Source organism: Bufo bufo, chromosome 5 (assembly GCF_905171765.1).
Source record: "Bufo bufo chromosome 5, aBufBuf1.1, whole genome shotgun sequence".
Taxonomy (NCBI): domain Eukaryota; kingdom Metazoa; phylum Chordata; class Amphibia; order Anura; family Bufonidae; genus Bufo; species Bufo bufo.
Window position 1 is genome coordinate 558,960,505 of NC_053393.1, and position 20,462 is coordinate 558,980,966.

Sequence of the window (20,462 nt, forward strand, 5' to 3'; positions counted from 1 at the left end):
AAAGCAGATGCCGGTATAGGATCTTCTGAGGGGGTAAGAGGCAACGGTTGATATAAATACTGATGGTGTTCTTTGTATCTGCTGTAATTTCTTAGGTACCACCTAAAAAGGTCGCATCAAAGAGAAAGAATAAGGAATGTGCACTATGTAGATGCCCCTTGTCCTCATCTTATTCTAAAAAATTATGCCAGGAATGTATTGACAGAACACTGGCAGAAGAGTCCCCGAATTTTATGAAGGGTATTAGAGCACTCATTAGATCGGAGGTTAAGGAGTCCCTTAAAACATCAAAAAAAACTAAAAAAGCAGCGGAAAGAGTAGATTCAGAGGTGGAGTCAGTAGATGATAGTGAGGAGGATAAGGATGAAGAGTCTGAGGATTCATCCTTATCAGAAGACGAGAAAGAGAAAAAATTTCTGTTTCCAGTAACGGATACAGAAAAACTTCTGAAGACCATTAGAGCTACTTTGGAATTGGAAGACGTCAGAGAGGACATATCCATGGCCGATACAGTTTTTGAGGGACTACGGGAAAAGAAAAAGAGATGTTTTCCCTTACATAAAAGCATATCAGCCCTAATAGATAAGGAATGGAAAAAACCTGACAGAAAGGGGTTCATAAGTAAAAATTTTAAAAGAAAATACCCTTTTGAGGAAGAGGCCACTACGTCCTGGGACAAGGTGCCCAAATTAGATGTGGCAATATCCAAGGTGTCTAGAAGATCTTCCCTACCATTCGAAGATATGGGGTTTTTGAAGGATCCATTAGATAAAAAAATAGACTCTTGCCTTAAAAATACATGGGAGGCATCTACGGCTTCCTTCAGGCCCAACATAGCCGCAACGGTCACAGCTAGGTCATTAGCCATCTGGCTTGAAAGACTAGAAGGACAGCTAAGGGACAAGTGTCCTAGGGAACAAATTCTAGCTTCTTTACCCACCTTACAGAAGGCGGCGGATTTTTTATCCGACGCCTCGGTTGAGGCAGTTCGTTTATCAGCCAGGTCTGCTTCCATCTCTAATTCAGGCCGTAGAGCTTTATGGCTGAAGAACTGGAGGGGAGGAGACATGGCTTCTAAGCAGCGCTTATGTAGTATTCCCTGTCAGGGTCAATTCCTGTTTGGCCCAGAGCTGGATGCTCTCCTAGAGAAAGCAGCGGATAGGAAAAAGAGGATGCCACAGGAATCCTCTTTTTCACAATTTAGACCCTACAGGCGTCCCTTTCGGAATGCATCAAAATTTCAGGGAAGAAGACAGTCAGGAGACAGGGATCAGTTCACCAGACCCAGGGGGTCAGGAGGTAGGGGCTTTATGTTCGGGAACTCCTCCTCCCAGAAGGATAAGATGTCCAAAAAATGACGCCAGACTACAGGTAGGGGGGAGATTAAGATTCTTCCTTCCTGCCTGGAAAGATATAGCAGGTATTTGGGTCACAAATATTATGAAGGAAGGTTTAAGACTGCAATTCAAGAGACATTACCCACAAAGATTTGTGGTCACCAGAGAATCCAAAAGATTGACAGAAGAGGTAGATCAATTAATAGTCAAGAAGGTGTTGATACCAGTACCAGAAATGGAGTGGGGGAGAGGTTTTTACTTGACTCTGTTTTTGGTGAAAAAACCGGACGGTTCATTTCGGACTATAATAAATTTAGGACAATTAAACAAATCCCTAGTCATAAAAAAATTCAAAATGGAGACCATAAAATCGGCAATTCATTTAGTCTTCCAAGGGTGTTTCATGGCAGTGTTAGACCTAAAAGATGCATATCTGCATATTCCGGTGCATCCTTTCTTTCAGAAATTCCTGAGGGTGGCGGTAGTCAGGAACGGCAAGACCAGACATCTACAGTTCCAGGCTATGCCTTTCGGACTATCAAGCGCACCAAGAACCTTCACCAAGGTGATGGCAGAAGTGGCCTCATTTATCCGCAAGGAGGATATTCTTTTCCTGCCGTATCTAGACGACTTTTTAATAATAGCAGAATCACGAGAGAAGTGTCAGAAATCTGTCCGGAGAGTGATTCGGATTCTAGAGCATCTGGGGTGGATGATCAATATGAAAAAATCCAGATTAGAACCCAGCACAGTACAGACCTTTTTGGGATTGCAGCTAGATTCCCTGCGACAGAGGACCTTTCTTCCAGTAGAGAAAATAGAGAAGATTCGGAACGAGGCCCGGAAAGCTCAGAAAAATCCGGGAATGTCGGTCCGGAAAGCCATGTCTCTACTAGGCTTGATGACAGCTTGTATACCAGCGGTCCAGTGGGCACAGTTCCATTCAAGACAGTTGCAGGAGAATATTTTGGAGGTAACTGGACGGAAGGAGATTACCTTGGACTCCCAGATGATTCTGTGCAGGAGGACTCTTATCTCCCTCAACTGGTGGTTGGAGGTAAAGAATTTAGATCAGGGTATCCCATGGAATTACCCAGATCCGGTAGTCATTACGACAGATGCCAGCCCATGGGGGTGGGGGGCACACTTCCAAGATCAGTTAAGGCAGGGAAGGTGGTCCCCGTTACAGAGACTATTCTCTTCAAACAGGAAGGAGTTGAGAGCAGTGTTATTGGCCCTAAGAGCAGCCCTTCCAGAGATTCATCACCAGCATGTCAGGATCATGTCAGACAACAGGACGGTAGTGGCATACCTGAACCGGCAGGGAGGTACGAGATCCCGATCTTTAATGAGGGAGACAGAGTTGTTATTTTGGGAGATAAGAAGTCAGGTGACACACATATCCGCTCTTCATATAAGAGGAAGGGAGAATGTCCAGGCCGACTTTCTGAGTCGCCACCGACTAAGACAGGGAGAATGGTCTCTAGATCCCTTGATATTTGCAAAAATTGTAAGATTATGGGGGGTCCCAGAAATAGACCTCTTTGCCACCAGAGAGAACAGGCAGGTGGAGAAATTTTGCTCTCTCAACCCTTACGAATCTCCGGTTGGGGTGGATGCCTTCCTTTTGGAATGGAAGTTTCATCTAGGGTATGCCTTTCCCCCTCTTCAGCTCCTTCCCAGGGTGCTCAGGAAAATCAGAGAGGAGAGGTCGGACATGATAGTGGTCGCCCCCTTTTGGCCAAAGAGGGCATGGATCTCCCTCCTCAGGTCCATGTCAGTAGTGGAACCTTGGGTTCTCCCCGAGATCCCGAATCTCCTAAGGCAGGGCCCAGTAATGCATCCGGAGGTAGAGTCCCTGCATCTCACTGCTTGGAGATTGAAAGGGCACACTTAATCAAGGAAGGTTTTTCAGAGGCTCTCGTTTCCACAATTCTGAAAAGCAGGAAAAAAGTGACCAACACGATTTATGCTAGAATTTGGAAAAAATTCTTATCCTTTGCAGGCCTCGACATTAATGTTTGGCCAGAAAGGATTTCCACTAGACAGGTGTTGGAATTTTTACAACAGGGATTAACCTTTAGGTTTAGCGAAAAGCACCCTAAAGGTTCAAGTTTCAGCCCTCTCGGGATTAAGTGGTAGAAGTCTGGCCATGGATCCCTGGATAGTCAGATTTTTCAGGGCAGTAGATAGGATTGTTCCAGTGAGGGGGCCTAGGTTTCCTCCCTGGGATCTGAATTTAGTTCTGAAAGCCTTAACTTGTCATCCATTTGAGCCTATCGGGGATAGCTCCATAAAAAATCTAACTCTAAAACTGGTGATTCTGATAGCCCTCACTTCAGCACGAAGAGTTAGTGAGATCCAGGCCCTGTCCATTAATCCACCGTTTATGACTATACGAGAGGATAGGGTAGTGTTAAGGCCAGACCCAAAATTCGTTCCTAAAGTCCCTTCTAAGACCAACAGATTACAGGAGATAGTTCTCCCAGTTTTTTTTCCAGATCCAAAGAATGAGGATGAAGAGAAATGGCATCTCCTAGATGTAAGAAGGTGCCTGATCCAGTACCTAGAAAGATCCAGGGACTGGAGAAAGTCCTCATCTTTGTTGATCCTACATGCAGGGGTTAGGAGAGGTAATGCTGCCTCTAAGAGTACCATCGCTAGATGGATTCGAGAGCTGATTTCTCTAGCATACTCTTGTTCTGGGGTTTCTCCTCCACTATCCTTGAAGGCTCACTCTACCAGAGCGGTATCTACCTCCTGGGCAGAAAGGTCCAGTGTGTCAGTTGATCAGATTTGTAGAGCTGCCACCTGGGCTTCTCCATCTACCTTTTATAGGCACTATAGATTACAACTTGATTCTATATCTGACCTCCTTTTCGGTACAAAGGTGTTAGAAGTTGGTACCCACCCTTAGTTTCTATGAAATCTCTCTCAGTGGTGCTGTCGTGGGGGAGGGGAAAAATGATGATTACACTTACCGGTAATCGGATTTTCCTGACCCCACGACAGCACCCATATAATTCCCTCCCTAAGGTGGTGGTTGGTGTTAAGATTTCACGTGGTGATATGCAAAAAAAAAAAAAAAAAAGTATTTAGATATTGTATTAACCAAAAGGGGAGTCCCTCTCATACTCTGTAAACCCACTGAGGTGGGAGAGTGGCTCCACCTTTTTTATGCTACAGGTTTCCTGTCCTTGGAGGCGGAGCCATCTCTCAGTGGTGCTGTCGTGGGGTCAGGAAAATCCGATTACCGGTAAGTGTAATCATCATTTTCATGCGGATTCTACATTGACTCCTCTTCTTCCATTCAGGTTCCTGTGATATAGGATTGTCCGATGACATCATCAGTACCAGATAATGGATGGAGACCGGGACAAGATGGCGGAGAGGATATTAGATCTTACCCTAGAGATACTCCTCCTGCTTACTGGAGAGGTGAGAGGTTCTGATGATGTCACATTACATCATTATCTATGGTAATTACAGGGGATGTGACTGGAGAGGTGAGAGGTTCTGATGATGTCACATTACATCATTATCTATGGTAATTACAGGGGATGTGACTGGAGAGGTGAGAGGTTCTGATGATGTCACATTACACCATTATCTATGGTAATTACAGGGGATGTGACTGGAGAGGTGAGAGGTTCTGATGATGTCACATTACATCATTATCTATGGTAATTACAGGTGATGTGACTGGAGAGGTGAGAGGTTCTGATGATGTCACATTACATCATTATCTATGGTAATTACAGGTGATGTGACTGGAGAGGTGAGAGGTTCTGATGTCACATTACACCATTATCTATGGTAATTACAGGGGATGTGACTGGAGAGGTGAGAGGTTCTGATGATGTCACATTACATCATTATCTATGGTAATTACAGGTGATGTGACTGGAGAGGTGAGAGGTTCTGATGATGTCACATTACACCATTATCTATGGTAATTACAGGTGATGTGACTGGAGAGGTGAGAGGTTCTGATGATGTCACATTACACCATTATCTATGGTAATTACAGGGGATGTGACTGGAGAGGTGAGAGGTTCTGATGATGTCACATTACACCATTATCTATGGTAATTACAGGTGATGTGACTGGAGAGGTGAGAGGTTCTGATGATGTCACATTACATCATTATCTATGGTAATTACAGGTGATGTGACTGGAGAGGTGAGAGGTTCTGATGATGTCACATTACATCATTATCTATGGTAATTACAGGTGATGTGACTGGAGAGGTGAGAGGTTCGTATGATGTCACATTACACCATTATCTATGGTAATTACAGGTGATGTGACTGGAGAGGTGAGAGGTTCTGATGATGTCACATTACACCATTATCTATGGTAATTACAGGTGGACATGGCTGTTGAAGTGATGGACTCTGGAATGTACATGGTGACATTTATTATTATGTCTTCCATGAACAGGATTACTCCACGGTGAAGAAAACGTCTAGTAATCTGATACATGAGAAGAACAATGAGAAGATCCTAGAAGTCGTCCACAAGATGATGGAGCTGCTGACTGGAGAGGTGACACCGCCGGGAATGCGGGGACATTATACAGTCACAGCACTGGAGGGGTCTGGGTGATGACGGTGTCATTGTGTTGTCAGGTTCCTATAAGGTGTCAGGATGTCGCTGTCTATTTCTCCATGGAGGAGTGGGAGTATTTAGAAGCACACAAGGGTCTGTACAAGGAGGTCAAGATGGAGGAGGACCAGCCCCTCACATCTCCAGGTAACGGACAGGACTAAATACAAATGTCCTGGAATTCTCTGTCTGTAAAGTCTGAGTCCAGTCTCTGTGTCTCCTGCAGAGAGATCCAGTCAGAGGACAACACCAGAGAGATGTCCGCGTCCTCTCCTTCCACAGGACGGTCAGGTAATGGAGATGTCTCCTCCTCTGTAGGAGGACGCCTTGTTTTATCCAGTAGTATTCTAGGTTTATACTGGTGTAATGAGCTGGAGATGGTGGGATTACAGCCGACCACAGACGCTCCATGTTCTCTGCTTCTTCCTACAAGTCTCTGGCTATGGAGACCACTGGTGGGAATAAGGAACCAATAGGTTTATGTCCCCGAGAGGAACGAGTCCGGACGCGTCTGGTAGAAGCCGATCTCCTCCACGGAAACCACCTGCAGCATGTCCAGCCGTGCTGAGGATGCATGTGTACAAGGCTATTGGCTGTGAGCCGCCATCTAATATCAGGTCCAGCCTCTGGGAGACCTGCAGCCATTAGGCTCAGACGACGACTGTTGTCGGGTCATTTGTGGTTGTCATGATAATTAAAGGGGTTATTACATAACAAGTATCACAGTGCAGTGAATGGGGCATTTCTGATGAAGTTTTATTACTATGTACATGCAGTAATAATATTGGTAGTATTTTTATGTACAGTACATTTTCCTTCTGGTAGCGCCCCCTGCTGTTTCTTCTGTGACTAGGTTTCTGGTCCACTTTCTTCTGCATTCAGGGATGGACACATGCTCAGTATCTTCTCTGCTCCCTCCTCCTGTCAGTGCCGGTGCAGTCATCTCGTGGAGAAGCAGTGCAGACTCCTTTCATTCATCCCTACTTGTATATTCATGGAGGTATATAGCTGTATCTCTACACGGGGGGAGGGGAGAGGGGCTTAGGAAGAGCTGGCTGCAGCGCACTCCTGGGAGATGCAGGTGCTTGATGGTCACATGGGATGAGCTGCTGCCCACCCACAGAAAATGAAGAGACCAGAGCTGCAGAGGAGGGAGTAAAGAAGCTAAAAAGGATGAATATTATACTGGAGAGCAGCGGTTTTTGCATTTCTGTACTTCAAGTGTTGTATGCACTACTCCAGATAACTTTTTCCAGGACGTTCTCCATGACAGCACCATATGTAGGTCGTCCTTCTGGTCTTCTGTAGGGACTAGAACACAGAGAAGTCAATAGGCCGCTCCAGCCTCCAGTGCTCTTCCTGTCTCTACAGAGGACAGGTGCAGAGAGGATTCCTGAGTGGAATTTTCCTGTTCTATCAAATTGTAGGATCTTTGTTAGGGTTGTATGGGGGTTTCCTCTCCTTCCAGCCCATGTCTAGACTGGCAAGTACCTTCCATGGTAGGGGTCCCCTAGCCCATCCCAGACCCTTTCTAGACCTTCTCAAATCATCTGTATGGGATGGTCATGTCCTGCTGAAGGGACCCTTCCCATCAGGTTTGATGTCGGGTATGTTGCTTCCCTATTTGAGCTCTGGCTTTGTCATCAGAAGGTCCTGGCAGGCAGCGTGGAGAGTTGGAAGGCTTGAGTCCCCAGGTTCAGGACTCGCATCCGTCCAAGAGACTCTCCTGGAGGATCGAGTCCCTGGAGGAATAGAAGAGGAGCTTTATGAGAACATGAGTGGTAAGAATCAACCAGTGCCCAAATACACACGTGAGTGGCTTTTATGCCATTGCACTGAACAGACACTGCAGCTTCAACAGAGCGGTAAGAGCCTCAGTGAGGCTGAACCCGGAATCGCTTATCCACACTGGGCTGTGACGAGACGTGTTCGGTGGTAATCATCATTTATAGCTGCTATATTGCTGTACACTCAATATTGAGACTTCCTCCACACTGATATTGCTGTGTTTCCATTCTTGAGACGTTTTATACTGGATTTCGATTTTTTTGATGCGTGAAATGGGCCTTTGATGTATTTATTCCCCATCTAGAGACATTTATTCCATTACACTTTCCCTGATCAGTGAATTCATTTTATTTTATTTATGTATTGGGTATATGCATTTACTCATATTTTATCTTGATCCTTTTATGGTCTACTATTGCATTGGAATAAATTACTGTCGCATTTTTACAAGATGAGATGCGGCCTCTAGCCCGGACACAAGATGAGATGCGGCCTCTAGCCCGGACACAAGATGAGATACGGCCTCTAGCCCGGACACAAGATGAGATGCGGCCTCTAGCCCGGACACAAGATGAGATACGGCCTCTAGCCCGGACACAAGATGAGATGCGGCCTCTAGCCCGGACACAAGATGAGATACGGCCTCTAGCCCGGACACAAGATGAGATACGGCCTCTAGCCCGGACACAAGATGAGATACGGCCTCTAGCCCGGACACAAGATGAGATGCGGCCTCTAGCCCGGACACAAGATGAGATGCGCCCTTTAGCATGTTCGGTATGGTATCCTAGGGTACATTTGCCCACAGATGTTACAGATGCTCCTGTAGATCCTGCACACTCATAGGTTGCTGAAGCTCGCATTTCAGATGTTCCCATAAATGCTTTATAGGCAATATAATATAAGACATTCCTGGAGAAGCCTCGCTGTGCGCAGGCGAGCATATCCAGCTGAAAAGTGCTGAGAAGAACACATGTGGCGGCAGGATGTCCTGCACATATCCCTGAGCTTTTAGTGCCCCTCGGACCACTACTAGGGGTCACCGACTGTCGTATGCGATGGCTCCCACGATCATCACACCAGCAGTTAGGGCAGTATGTCCCTCCATAGCAAAGGATTGAAGCGTTCACCAGGAGACCTCCATAATTGACCCAAAGAGGGCCTAGAATTGTCACTAAAGACAATACGGTTCCAGTCTGTAGTGGTCCAGGTTTTCCGATCAGGACATCCCTGCAAACGAAGATTACGGTACCTGCACTAACATAACCACTGCGCCCAACATTTCCTAAAAGCTAAGTCAGAACAGCCTAGATCAGTGGTGGTGAACCTATGGCATGGGTGCCAGAGGCGGCACTCAGAGCCCTCTCTGTGGGCACCCTCTGCCCAGTGACTTTTCAAAAACCTGGTAGTAGAGATCCTGGCCTTCCTCAGAGAAAGAGATCTCATCATAGTTTGGACAATTTTCTTTTAAAAGCAGAATCCACTCCAATTCTCCAGACTACCTATAAATTGTGGATTTTGCAGAATTGTTGAATCGTGAAGATCAAGAAATCAGATTTCTCTCCAGACACCAGGAAGATTTTTCTTGACAAACACTAATTTCTGACAATTCTCAAACATGAGATGATACAGGGGAAAAATATCAGTCTTCTGGAGAAAGAGCCACTGTTTATTAAAGGAAGCTATGAACATCTTGGGGTTAATGACCTTCTGCATCTCCACAGTTCTTTGGAGCCAGTTTCACGTCTGTTCTCTCCAGAAATTGATTCTTACGGCCTCAACCAAACAATTCATCTTCCCAGAGTGAGAAGACGGGCTTTACTTTCGTGGATTTTCCCAGAAAACCTGTAATGAGGGATTCTTTGGAATGTAAGTCCCTATGGATACCAGCAAAAAGGGGCGAGGTGCTCAGGAATAGAATATGGGTCTAGCATGCTCATTTCCTCCTTTTCCTTTTATTCCGGCCGTCCTGAAGAATATATGGTTAAAAGCAACCAGTGTCATTCAAATTACTTAATTCTGTCCAAAGCACAGCTGGTTCCCGATCCTGAAGTATTTATTTCTGGAAGACCCAGAACCTCTGTATCTAAGATAAAATATTGTTCTTCTCCAGGGCCCTCTTCTGTATCGAAAAGGTCCAGATGCAGAAATCCTGAAAGCTTGAATCCTGAGAGGGAAATCCTGAAAATTCAGGGATTGTCAGAGTAACATCTACCTTACAGCAGAGTCCCAAGGAAGTTACTTCACCAGTTTACAGGGAAGTTTGGAGGAGATTTTGTTCCTGGTACGAATCTGAATGTTTGGCCCCTTTTCAGGCTACTTTCACATTAGCGGCAGCCTTCTCCGGGCAAACATGCTGAGAGGCGGCCGGAATAAAACTACAAGATGTAGTTTTATGTTCACCCGCTGGAACAGCCTGCCGGAGAAGGCGGCCGCTAATGTGAAAGTAGCCTTAATTAAATCAAATCTTTGGATTTTCTTCAGAAGGGATATGATAATGGCATTAGACCCAGGAGCCTAAAGGTACAGATCTCAGCCCTGGGCTGTTTTCTGGACCTTCCCCTTGCAGACTATAAATGAATCAAAATGTTCATTAAGGCTACATCCTGGATCAGACCGGCCCTAAAACAGTCCATTCCTCTTTGGAACCTAACTTCAGGGGTCTCTGCGATACTCTTGAGGAGTTGAGTTTGAGATTCTTGTCCCTTAAAACTGTTTTCCCGGATGCCATTACCTTGGCCCGTAGGGTAGGGAAATTGCAGCCCCTTTACATCCGTGAGTCTTACCTGAAAAATTTCAATAAGATCCTAAAAGTGTATCCGACCTTTCTCCCTAAAATTGCCTCAGCTTTTCACCTTAACCAAGAGATGTTTTTTCCATCTTTTCAATGCATCCCCTCACAACGGTGATTCCACATCTTAGATGTTAAAAGATCAAGTGCTGGGGCCCACTGCTCCTGGGAGGGCCCACTGTGCCCCCTCACTCCTAAAGCTGTGTCCTGGTCTTCGTTAAACTGCCTGTTCTGAATTCTAAGGCACCTTACCCCAGCAATGCGGACCATTTTCGCCATGTGCACTGCAGTTGTGGGCGGCCGCAGGACTCAGAACAGGGTAGATTGAGTTTCCTACTGGGCTAAAGGACCTTCCTGATGTCCTCCGCCCATGTGACCTGTGGGGGAGGTGCAGAGAGCTGTGTTCCTGTAGGGACAGTGGCTGGAATGTGGTGAGGCCTAGCTGTGTGTCTGTCTCTCCCTGTGTCCTTCTCTCCCTGTCTATCACCATGCCCATAGTGCTCCTATGCCTTGACGCAGCTGCATCAGGGCATTCTGTGCGGGGGAATAAGAAGATGGAAGAGGAGGCAGCGCCACGAGCATGGAGTCTGTAGGAGAGACACAGGGAGGCACACTAAGGACGCAGGTAACACTACCACATTATTAGCACTAGTGTCATCTGTGGTGTTACATAGGACTGCAGGTGACATCTACTGCATTATCTTTACTCAGAGAGCGATCACTGTGTAAGGGGGCCCACGTGAACCTGGAGCATTGAGATCCTGGAGATAAGATCCATATCTGTTCATACAGTTCTCAGGAAGGAACAAGGAGAAGAAGGTCTCAAAGACCACCTTGGCGAGGTGGCTGAAGACTGCAATCCAATGAGAGATTTGACCCAGACTCCCTTCTCCCCCAACCACATGCTTATCTGGTATCGCTCCATGTGGTGTCATTGGCAATGAGTAAATACATTTTGAGTTGCATCCATCCTGGTGTAGTATTTCAGAAAACACTGGAGGGAGATGGTGAGAGGAGCCTTGTAACCTCTCTGTGTTCCTGTCCCTGCAGAAGACTAGAAGGGCAATCTCCATGTGGTGCTGTCATGTCGGACTCCAGAGAAACCAGTCGCTGGTAGAATTCCTACTTCTTAATTTGTGGGATAATCCCTTTAAAGAGGTTATCCAGCCTAATTATTTAACAGACCCCTTCAGAGTGGCTGGATTCATACTTACCCGATCCCTGCTGGTGGGTTTCAGCTCCATCGATACATGGGCACCTCTGCAGATCCCGGGTCTCTGAGAATCAACATCCAGTTGACAGGGCAGAGAAGCACCTGCCACCCATGCAGTACGTCACTCAGTCATGTGCCACATTGGTCACAGGTCACCGCTGCTGCCAGTCCTTGGCTGCAGCAGTTGCACCCAACCCCCCAACTATCTCCACCCACTGCCCCTGTCAACAGTGTGTTGATTTCCACAGACACAGCACCTGCAGAGTCGACAGTGGAGCAATGAAGCCAGAACACAGAGGCAGGGACCAAGTAAGTATGAACTCCACCGGGGGTCCGCCTCTCTGAAGGGGTCTATTACACAAGTTTAAAGTTGGATAACTCTTTTTAAGGATCTTTTGTAGGCATCTAAAACATTCCACTCAACTTGTCCAACTGTCCTGTAATTCACAATATTTGTTTCACACATTTTGAATCAGGATGAAGATCTGAACAAAATTAGTGCTACAGAGACAGATGTGAGGGGCGATGAGGAATACAAGGAGGAGATTCCTACAGAGACAGATGTGAGGGGCGATGAGGAATACAAGGAGGAGATTCCTACAGAGACAGATGTGAGGGGCGATGAGGAATACAAGGAGGAGATTCCTACAGAGACAGATGTGAGGGGCGATGAGGAATACGAGGAGGAGATTCCTACAGAGACAGATGTGAGGGGCGATGAGGAATACAAGGAGGAGATTCCTACAGAGACAGATGTGAGGGGCGATGAGAAATACAAGGAGGAGATTCCTACAGAGACAGATGTGAGGGGCGATGAGGAATACGAGGAGAAGATCCCTACAGAGACAGATGTGAGGGGCGATGAGGGATACAAGGAGGAGATCCCTACAGAGACAGATGTGAGGGGCGATGAGGGATACAAGGAGGAGATTCCTACAGAGACAGATGTAAGGGGCGATGAGAAATACGAGGAGGAGATTCCTACAGAGACAGATGTGAGGGGTGATGAGGAATACAAGGAGGAGATCCCTACAGAGACAGATGTGAGGGGCGATGAGGAATACAAGGAGGAGATTCCCGCAGAGACAGATGTGAGGGGCGATGAGGAATACAAGGAGGAGATCCCTACAGAGACAGATGTGAGGGGCGATGAGGAATACAAGAAGATTCCTACAGAGACAGATGTGAGGGGCGATGAGGAATACAAGGAGAAGATTCCTACAGAGACCGATGTGAGGGGCGATGAGGAATACAAGGAGGACATTCCTACAGAGACAGATGTGAGGGGCGATGAGGAATACAAGGAGGAGATTCCTACAAAGACAGATGTGAGGGGCGATGAGGAATACGAGGAGGAGATTCCTACAGAGACAGATGTGAGGGGCGATGAGGAATACAAGGAGGAGATTCCTACAGAGACAGATGTGAGGGGCGATGAGGAATACAAGGAGGAGATTCCTACAGAGACAGATGTGAGGGGCGATGAGGAATACAAGGAGGACATTCCTACAGATAATAGTCCAGGTGAGTAGTGACCACTAAATGAAGCAGAGATGAGTCTGTAACTGTAATGACCCTGAACTGGACTTCCCCTGTAGCAGGCGCCTTCCCCAGGTACTTACAGTGTCCTCCAGTACTCAGATACCCCCAGGACTTAAATTAGGACAAAAGTGTGTTACAGCCGGAAGAATAATACAAAGCACATATCCCACCACAAGCAGGTAAGAAGAAAGCCAGGAGATAGGAGCTTATCAGTAGATGATTAGAACAGGATGAGGATGGTAATCAGACAATGGAACAGACGGATGATGGGGGTTATATGGTGAACGGATGACTGAACAGACAATAAGTGGCCCTGACTGGAGCTTTCCATGAAACCTTCCCTAGATCTGTCCTTACATGCTGACCCTAATACCAGACATCACTGTCCCTCACTGTCCCTTAAGACATTCCTATGAAAATTCCTAATCTGTAAAACTGACCCTAAAACAGACAATAGGAGGACACTAAGACGCAACCCAAACTGAGCAGAGCTGAACTAGAATCAACTTAGGACAGACTGAAACATGGAACATCCCCTCCCCCCCAACCACACACACAGACTACAAGAATCAGAGGAAAAGACCGGACTGATCATAATAAGAAAACTACACCGATGGATAAAACTAGGAGAGATACCAGAAAATAAAAGGATTTCTGGAATGAAAAGCACAGAGCTTACACTATAACCAGCAGCCCCCTGCAGAAACTAGGAATATTTACAGCGAGGCTAACCAGTCAGGAGCTCCTCTCCAACCAAGGTGAGCTACAGAAGAGAGGTCGGCTGAGCAAGAGATCAGCTACTGTATAATACATAGCAACTGCCCCAAACATACTAGTAGACAGGAGAAGATGAAACCATAGGAGTGTTCCCGCTGATCCTAGCCCATTACACTAAGGTGGTAACGACTCCCTCAGGTCTGCGCTGTGACTCTCCAGGACTTGCTCAGTAATATCAGGGTGACAGGTCTCTTCCATGAATCTCCTGGACGTGTCCTGGTGTCCCTCTGTGCAGCATTTCACAGGACTCATGTCACATACACTCTGGACTGCACTGGATTCTGGTGTCCAAATTACAAATGTGCAAGGTGTCAACACATGTGTCGTCCATACAGGCCCCGGGTTCCTTCTGGCTTCATCTGAAAAATTGTGAGAATTGGGCTGCCATACCTCTAATAGGGGGTAGGTTTCCTGGCCCTCCTGACACCTCTGTTGCATACAATGACTTATTGTTATAATGCTTGAGTCAATTATTAGATTTTTCAGTTGGCTGCTTCTTCTTTCCTAATGTTATTTCTGGTGTATAGTAGAGTTGTTGCGATACCAAAATTTTGATTCGGTTGCGATATTCAATACCACGCAAAAAAAATAAAACAAAAAAGCCACGTGCATTCCGCATTTTCAAAAAATGGCGAATCGCGCAGATTTTTTTTATATTTTAATAGTTTGGACTTTTCGGACGTGGCGATGTTTATTTATTTATTGTTTATATATTTTATTTGTAAAATTGGGAAAGGGGGCAGTGCTCCAGACTAAAAAAAATGCCTAGTAGCCATTGGCTCCTGAACTGAAATTTAGGAGCAAAATTAAACGGAACTGCCTGCCGGATCAGACTGCCGCAGGTGTGAAAGTAGCCTTAGGCCTCTTTCAGAAGGGCGGCACGTTTTGGCTCCGGATGCGTCCCGGGTGCGTTGCGGCAGTTTTGACTGCGATTGCTTTCCGTTGTTCAGTTTTTATCGCGCGGGTGCATGCAATGTGTTTTGCACGCGTGTGATAAAAAACTGACTGTGGTACCCAGACCCGAACTTCTTCACTGAAGTTCAGGTTTGGGTTAGGTGTTGTATAGATGTAATTATTTTCCTTTATAACATGGTTATAAGGGAAAATAATAGCATTCTTAATACAGAATGCTAAGTAAAATAGGGCTGGAGGGGTTAAAAAATAATAATAATTTACCTCACCTTAATCCACTTGTTCGCTCAGCCCGGCTTCTCTTCTGTCTTCATCTGTGAGGAAAAGGACCTGTGGTGACGTCACTGCGCTCATCACATGGTCCATCACATGATCCATCACCGTGGTAATTGACCATGTGATGAGCTCAGTGACATCACCACAGGTCCTTTGACAGGTCCTAGAGAAAGAACAGGAGACCGGCAGCTACGCGATCAATTGTTGAGGTGAGTTAATAATTTATTTTTTAACCCTCATTGGCACTGCGCCACCAATGTTTATTATACTGTGGTGTTGGGGGTGCGCACTGCGCCACCAATGTTTATTATACTGGGGTGTTGGGGGGGGGGGGGGGGGCGCCCTGCGCCACCAATGAAGATAACTGACCTGTTAATACAAATACAGGAGGCGGGTGCCGGAATCAAATAGCCGGCACCCGACCTCTATGGCAGGGAGCTGAGATCCGCTGCAGTTAACCCCTCAGGTGCAGCACTGCCGCTGATCACAGCTCCCTGTCAGAGGCAGGATGTCGGCTATGCGATTCTGCTGCCGACACCTGCCTCCTGTATTAAAAGTTAAAGATGACCTTATATGGGTTCGGACTTTGTTAAGCAGCAGGTTACACAGAGCGGCGCCCAGAGATGTCCCAGCACTTACTATTATTCCTGGGCGCCGCTCCGTTCGCCCGCTGTGTGCCTGTGCCCCATTTACATCTCCTGCAGTCCTGCTCCATATCCTAATTACTATTGGAGCAATGGGGAGGAGACATCAGCTTCTCTAGTGGGTGTTCCTTCTCCCTGCGCTGCGATTGGACAGCGCTACAGCCAGGGAGAAGGAACACCCACTAGAGAAGCTGATGTCTCCTGCCCATTGCTCCGATAGTAATTAGCATATGGAGCAGGAGACTGTAATGGGGCACTGCGGGCGAACTGAGCGGCGCCCAGGAATAACAGTCAGTGCTGGGACATCCCTGGGCGCCGCTCTGTGTAGCCGGACCCATGAAAAGTACTATCATTGGTGGCGCGGTGCGCCCGCCCCTCCTCCGCCCCTTTCTCCCCATTGGTGGCAGCGGCACAGGGGGGAAGGGAGAGACTGCTTCCTTCTCCCCTGTGCTGCTGAGGGATCATTAGCGTGCCTACAGCAACACACTCATGTTAAGAGATACTAGACTGCGCAGAAGTATCGATACCGTCGCAAAAGTATCGATTGGGTATCGAAATTTCGATACCCGCAACAACCCTAGTGTATAGTCCGTTCAGGTTCTCACTTGAGTTGATTAAACTTGATGAACCTGTGTCCTCTCTTAAGGCAATGTAATTATGAGTTTCTCACACCGGTTCCTTTGCCATGGTTGATTTCTGAGATATAACCCAAACTGGTCCCACATCACATTATCAGTATTGGTTATGGACTTGGCCCCTTCTTATTCCTTCTGCTGTAACATTGCCATCAATTGTTGCATGCTGTTTATGGATTGGGGCAGTGTCTCCTCCTCCTCCTGGCGCCGGGCAAAGAATATTTTTCGCACTATTCTGTTAGATCACAGATGCCCAACTTGCGGTCCTTTAATTATTGCAAAACTACAACTCCCAGCATGCCTGGACAGCCTACAGCTATTAGGGCATGCTACAAGTTGTACCTTGCAACAGCTGGAGGGCTGCAGATTGAGCATCCCTGTGTTAGATGATTGATCTCCAGGATGTGAGAAACCTGTGCATATGATTGCCTGGCTCTTGCCTGTTGTAACAGCTCTGTTCTTCTTGCCTGACCCTTCTATGTACTTAGGGCCATTCTGCTTTTAGGTGTGGGGTCACATGACACAATTGGACAGCCCTCTTGTCAGTTATGAATTTTGATAGCTCACCCCTAATACCAGGCAGCGGCAAACTAGGTGAATAGATCAGCCTCAGGGAAATACCTGACTGTAGCGCAAGTGTCCCTGTTCTCACGAATTTTGATAGCTACCTTCAATTTGTAAAAGATTATATTAATTAAAAATAATTTAAAAAATGTTTTGTTCTTTGTAGATGACTGTACTTGGCGCTTGGAGAAACATCTCATATCTACATATTATAATGCAGATGATCCAGGTGTCATATCAGATACATATGAAGAGCGTGCCATTATCCCAGATGTACCCTCAGACCTTCACAGCAATCTATCATCTCATCCTTTAAAACAGGTCCGATCTTCTAATTCATCACATACTCTTACTCAGAATGAAACTCACAGAAGAGGTTCTGGAACCCAAAGAAGAGCTCAGAAAAACCCATATTCATGTTCAGAATGTGGGAAATGTTTATCTCATAAATCATCACTTGAGAGCCATCAGAGAATTCACACAGGGGAGAAACCATATTCATGTTCAGAATGTGGGAAATGTTTTACTCAGAAATCAACACTTGAGAGCCATCAGAGAATTCACACAGGGGAGAAACCATATTCATGTTCAGAATGTGGGAAATGTTTTAATCAGAAAACAAATCTTGAGAGCCATCAGAGAATTCACACAGGAGAGAAACCATATTCATGTTCAGAATGTGGGAAATGTTTTACTACGAAATCAATTCTTGAGAGCCATCGGAAAATTCACACAGGAGAGAAACCATATTCATGTTCAGAATGTGGCAAATGTTTTACCATGAAATCAATTCTTGAGACATCAGAGAATTCACACAGGAGAGAAACCATATTCATGTTCAGAATGTGGCAAATGTTTTACCACAAAATCAATTCTTGAGAGACATCAGAGAATTCACACAGGGGAGAAACCATATTCATGTTCAGAATGTGAGAAATGTTTTACGAATGCAATACTTGAGAGCCATCGGAAAATTCACACAGGGGAGAAACCATATTCATGTTCAGAATGTGGCAAATGGTTTACTGAGAAATTATCTCTTGAGAGACATCAGAGAATTCACACAGGAGAGAAGCCATATTCATGTTCAGAATGTGGCAAATGTTTTACTTTCAAATCAATTCTTTTGAACCATCAGAGAATTCACACAGGAGAGAAGCCATATTCATGTTCAGAATGTGGCAAATGTTTTACTTTGAATTCAATTCTTGTGAACCATCAGAGAATTCACACAGGAGAGAAGCCATATTCATGTTCAGAATGTGGTAAATGTTTTACTCAGAAATCATCTCTTGGTAAACATCAGAGAATTCACACAGGGAACAAGCAATTCTAAATCCTTCCTGTAAAATATGCCATGAATTTCCATATTTTTTCTTGCTATAGTTTTATATTGAAGTAGGAATTAAAAGAAAATATCAGTATATTCAAAAATGTAGTTACAGCTGTTATAATTGTAGATCTTAAAGGGGTTGTACAAGAATGAGGGGGTTTGGCAAACTCCCCCACTTTACTGGATCTGTAAAGGGAAGATTACTTACCTGCTTCCTGGCGCTGGCTCTCCGCTCCTTCTCTTCCAAGCCTGCAATGCTCGGCTGGGCTCATCTGGTTTGACATTGCCACAGCCGACACTGGCCGCAGTGGAGACTGGATCCCCTTGTGTCATGTGACTATTTGCCATGACGTAAGGGAAAACGGTAACCGTGATCGTCCATGAATTATAGAATACTAGACATTAAGCCCGTTACAATAACAACATCCGATTATATACCCCAACCATGGGATAATTACTTGTTCAAGTAATAACTATGCCTGTGGCAGTCATCATACTAAATACACAACCTATATAGAAAATGCCAGACCGCTTATACTATATTAAATCCTTTATTACAAAATATCACAATTGAATACATACATGATTAAAAGAAATGGAAGGAAACTGGAGGAAACATACAGTGGATACAAGTCCTTATTCATCCAACATGATTATTCACTAAAGTGCATATGCAAGAATTCATAAATGGAAAACAGGAACATGGGACAATTACCCATACTGTGCCTCCTCCAGGTTGGCGCCATCCTGGTTGGTACGATTTGCGTTTTTACAATGTTCACCTGACAGGGTAGATATTGTGATAGTTTTATAGAACAGGTCGTAACAATGCGGCGATACTTAATAAGTCTATTTTTTTTTTTTTTGGAATTACAATAAAACATTTTTTGAAAAAAAACATGTTATTGTGTTTCCATTTTCTGAAAGCCATATTTTTTTTATTTTTTGGATGATTGCCTTAGGTAGGGTCTCATTTTTTGAAGGATTAGATGACTGTTTGGTAGTGATGTCGCGAACATAAAATTTTCCGTTCCCGAACGCGAATTTCTGCAAATGTTCGCGAACGGGTGAACCACCATAGACTTCAATAGGCAGGCGAATTTTAAAACCCACAGGGACTCTTTCTAGCCACAGTAGTGATGGAAAAGTTGTTTCAAGGGGACTAACACCTGGACTGTGGCATGCCGGAGGGGGATCCATAGCAAAACTCCCATGGAAAATTACATAGTTGACGCAGAGTTGGATTTTAATCCATAAAGGGCATAAATCACCTAACAGTCCAAATTGTTTTTGAACAACGTGGTTTAAAACATCCAGTGTGTGTATTCGATCAGGTATGATGTTGTATCGATCAGGTAGTGTAAGGGTTACGCCCGCTTGACAGACCAAACTCCCCTTTTAATGCACCGCAAACAGTCCATTTGCCCAACCGCAAACTCCCCATTTGTTCGAGGTTGGATACCAAGCTAGCCATGTCCCATTGATGTCATTGAAGGTTTCTTTCGCCACCCAGCCACGTACAACACCAAGGGTCCCCGAAAGGTGAATTGAATAGATTTTTCGAACAGGGAGATGGTTAAAAAAATGCTGGCTCCCTCCCCTTTGTTTGAATCCACGGTCACTGCGTCTGCGCCGTGCAATTTACTGCCCCACCGGATATGAGTGGTATTTCCTGTAGTTCTATTCTCATCAGTTTAATCCCTGTTACGTCCCCAATCTGGGGTAACTTGAGAGCAGGTGACCAAAGTTGAGCTGGAGGGGGATGGTGCGTCAAGGTTCTTAGCGGAAGCTGTTGAAGATTGGGTGTCCTGTGTTAGCCAGTCAACTATTTTCTCAGAATTTTTTGGGTTCAGGGTACGTAGCCTCTGAACACTAGTGATGTCGCGAACATAAAATTTTCAGTTCGCGAACAGCGAACGCGAACTTCCGCAAATGTTCGCGAACTGGCGAACCGGGCGAACCGCCATAGACTTCAATAGACAGGCGAATTTTAAAACCCACAGGGACTCTTTCTGGCCACAATAGTGATGAGAAAGTTGTT

At 45.6% G+C, this 20,462-nt stretch overlaps 2 protein-coding genes across 10 annotated transcripts in view; one reads left to right on the forward strand and one right to left on the reverse strand.

The window, feature by feature from the left end:
* The window catches only part of LOC121000846 (gastrula zinc finger protein XlCGF17.1-like), a 137,752-nt gene extending 131,220 nt beyond the window's left edge, over positions 1-6,532 (forward strand). The window contains exons 2-6 of one of the 2 annotated variants that reach the window (XM_040431575.1): positions 4,649-4,775; positions 5,782-5,886; positions 5,970-6,093; positions 6,173-6,237; positions 6,380-6,532. In XM_040431575.1, the coding sequence (XP_040287509.1) occupies positions 4,698-4,775; positions 5,782-5,886; positions 5,970-6,093; positions 6,173-6,237; positions 6,380-6,514 (507 nt within the window). In that variant the 5' untranslated portion in view covers positions 4,649-4,697 and the 3' untranslated portion in view covers positions 6,515-6,532. The remainder of the gene's footprint in view (positions 1-4,648; positions 4,776-5,781; positions 5,887-5,969; positions 6,094-6,172; positions 6,238-6,379) is intronic. The other variant, XM_040431571.1, reaches the window with a different exon arrangement.
* LOC121000837 (gastrula zinc finger protein XlCGF26.1-like) overlaps positions 1-20,462 on the reverse strand; it is an 800,859-nt gene that overhangs the window by 526,887 nt on the left and 253,510 nt on the right. The gene's annotated exons all lie outside the window — the stretch shown is intronic.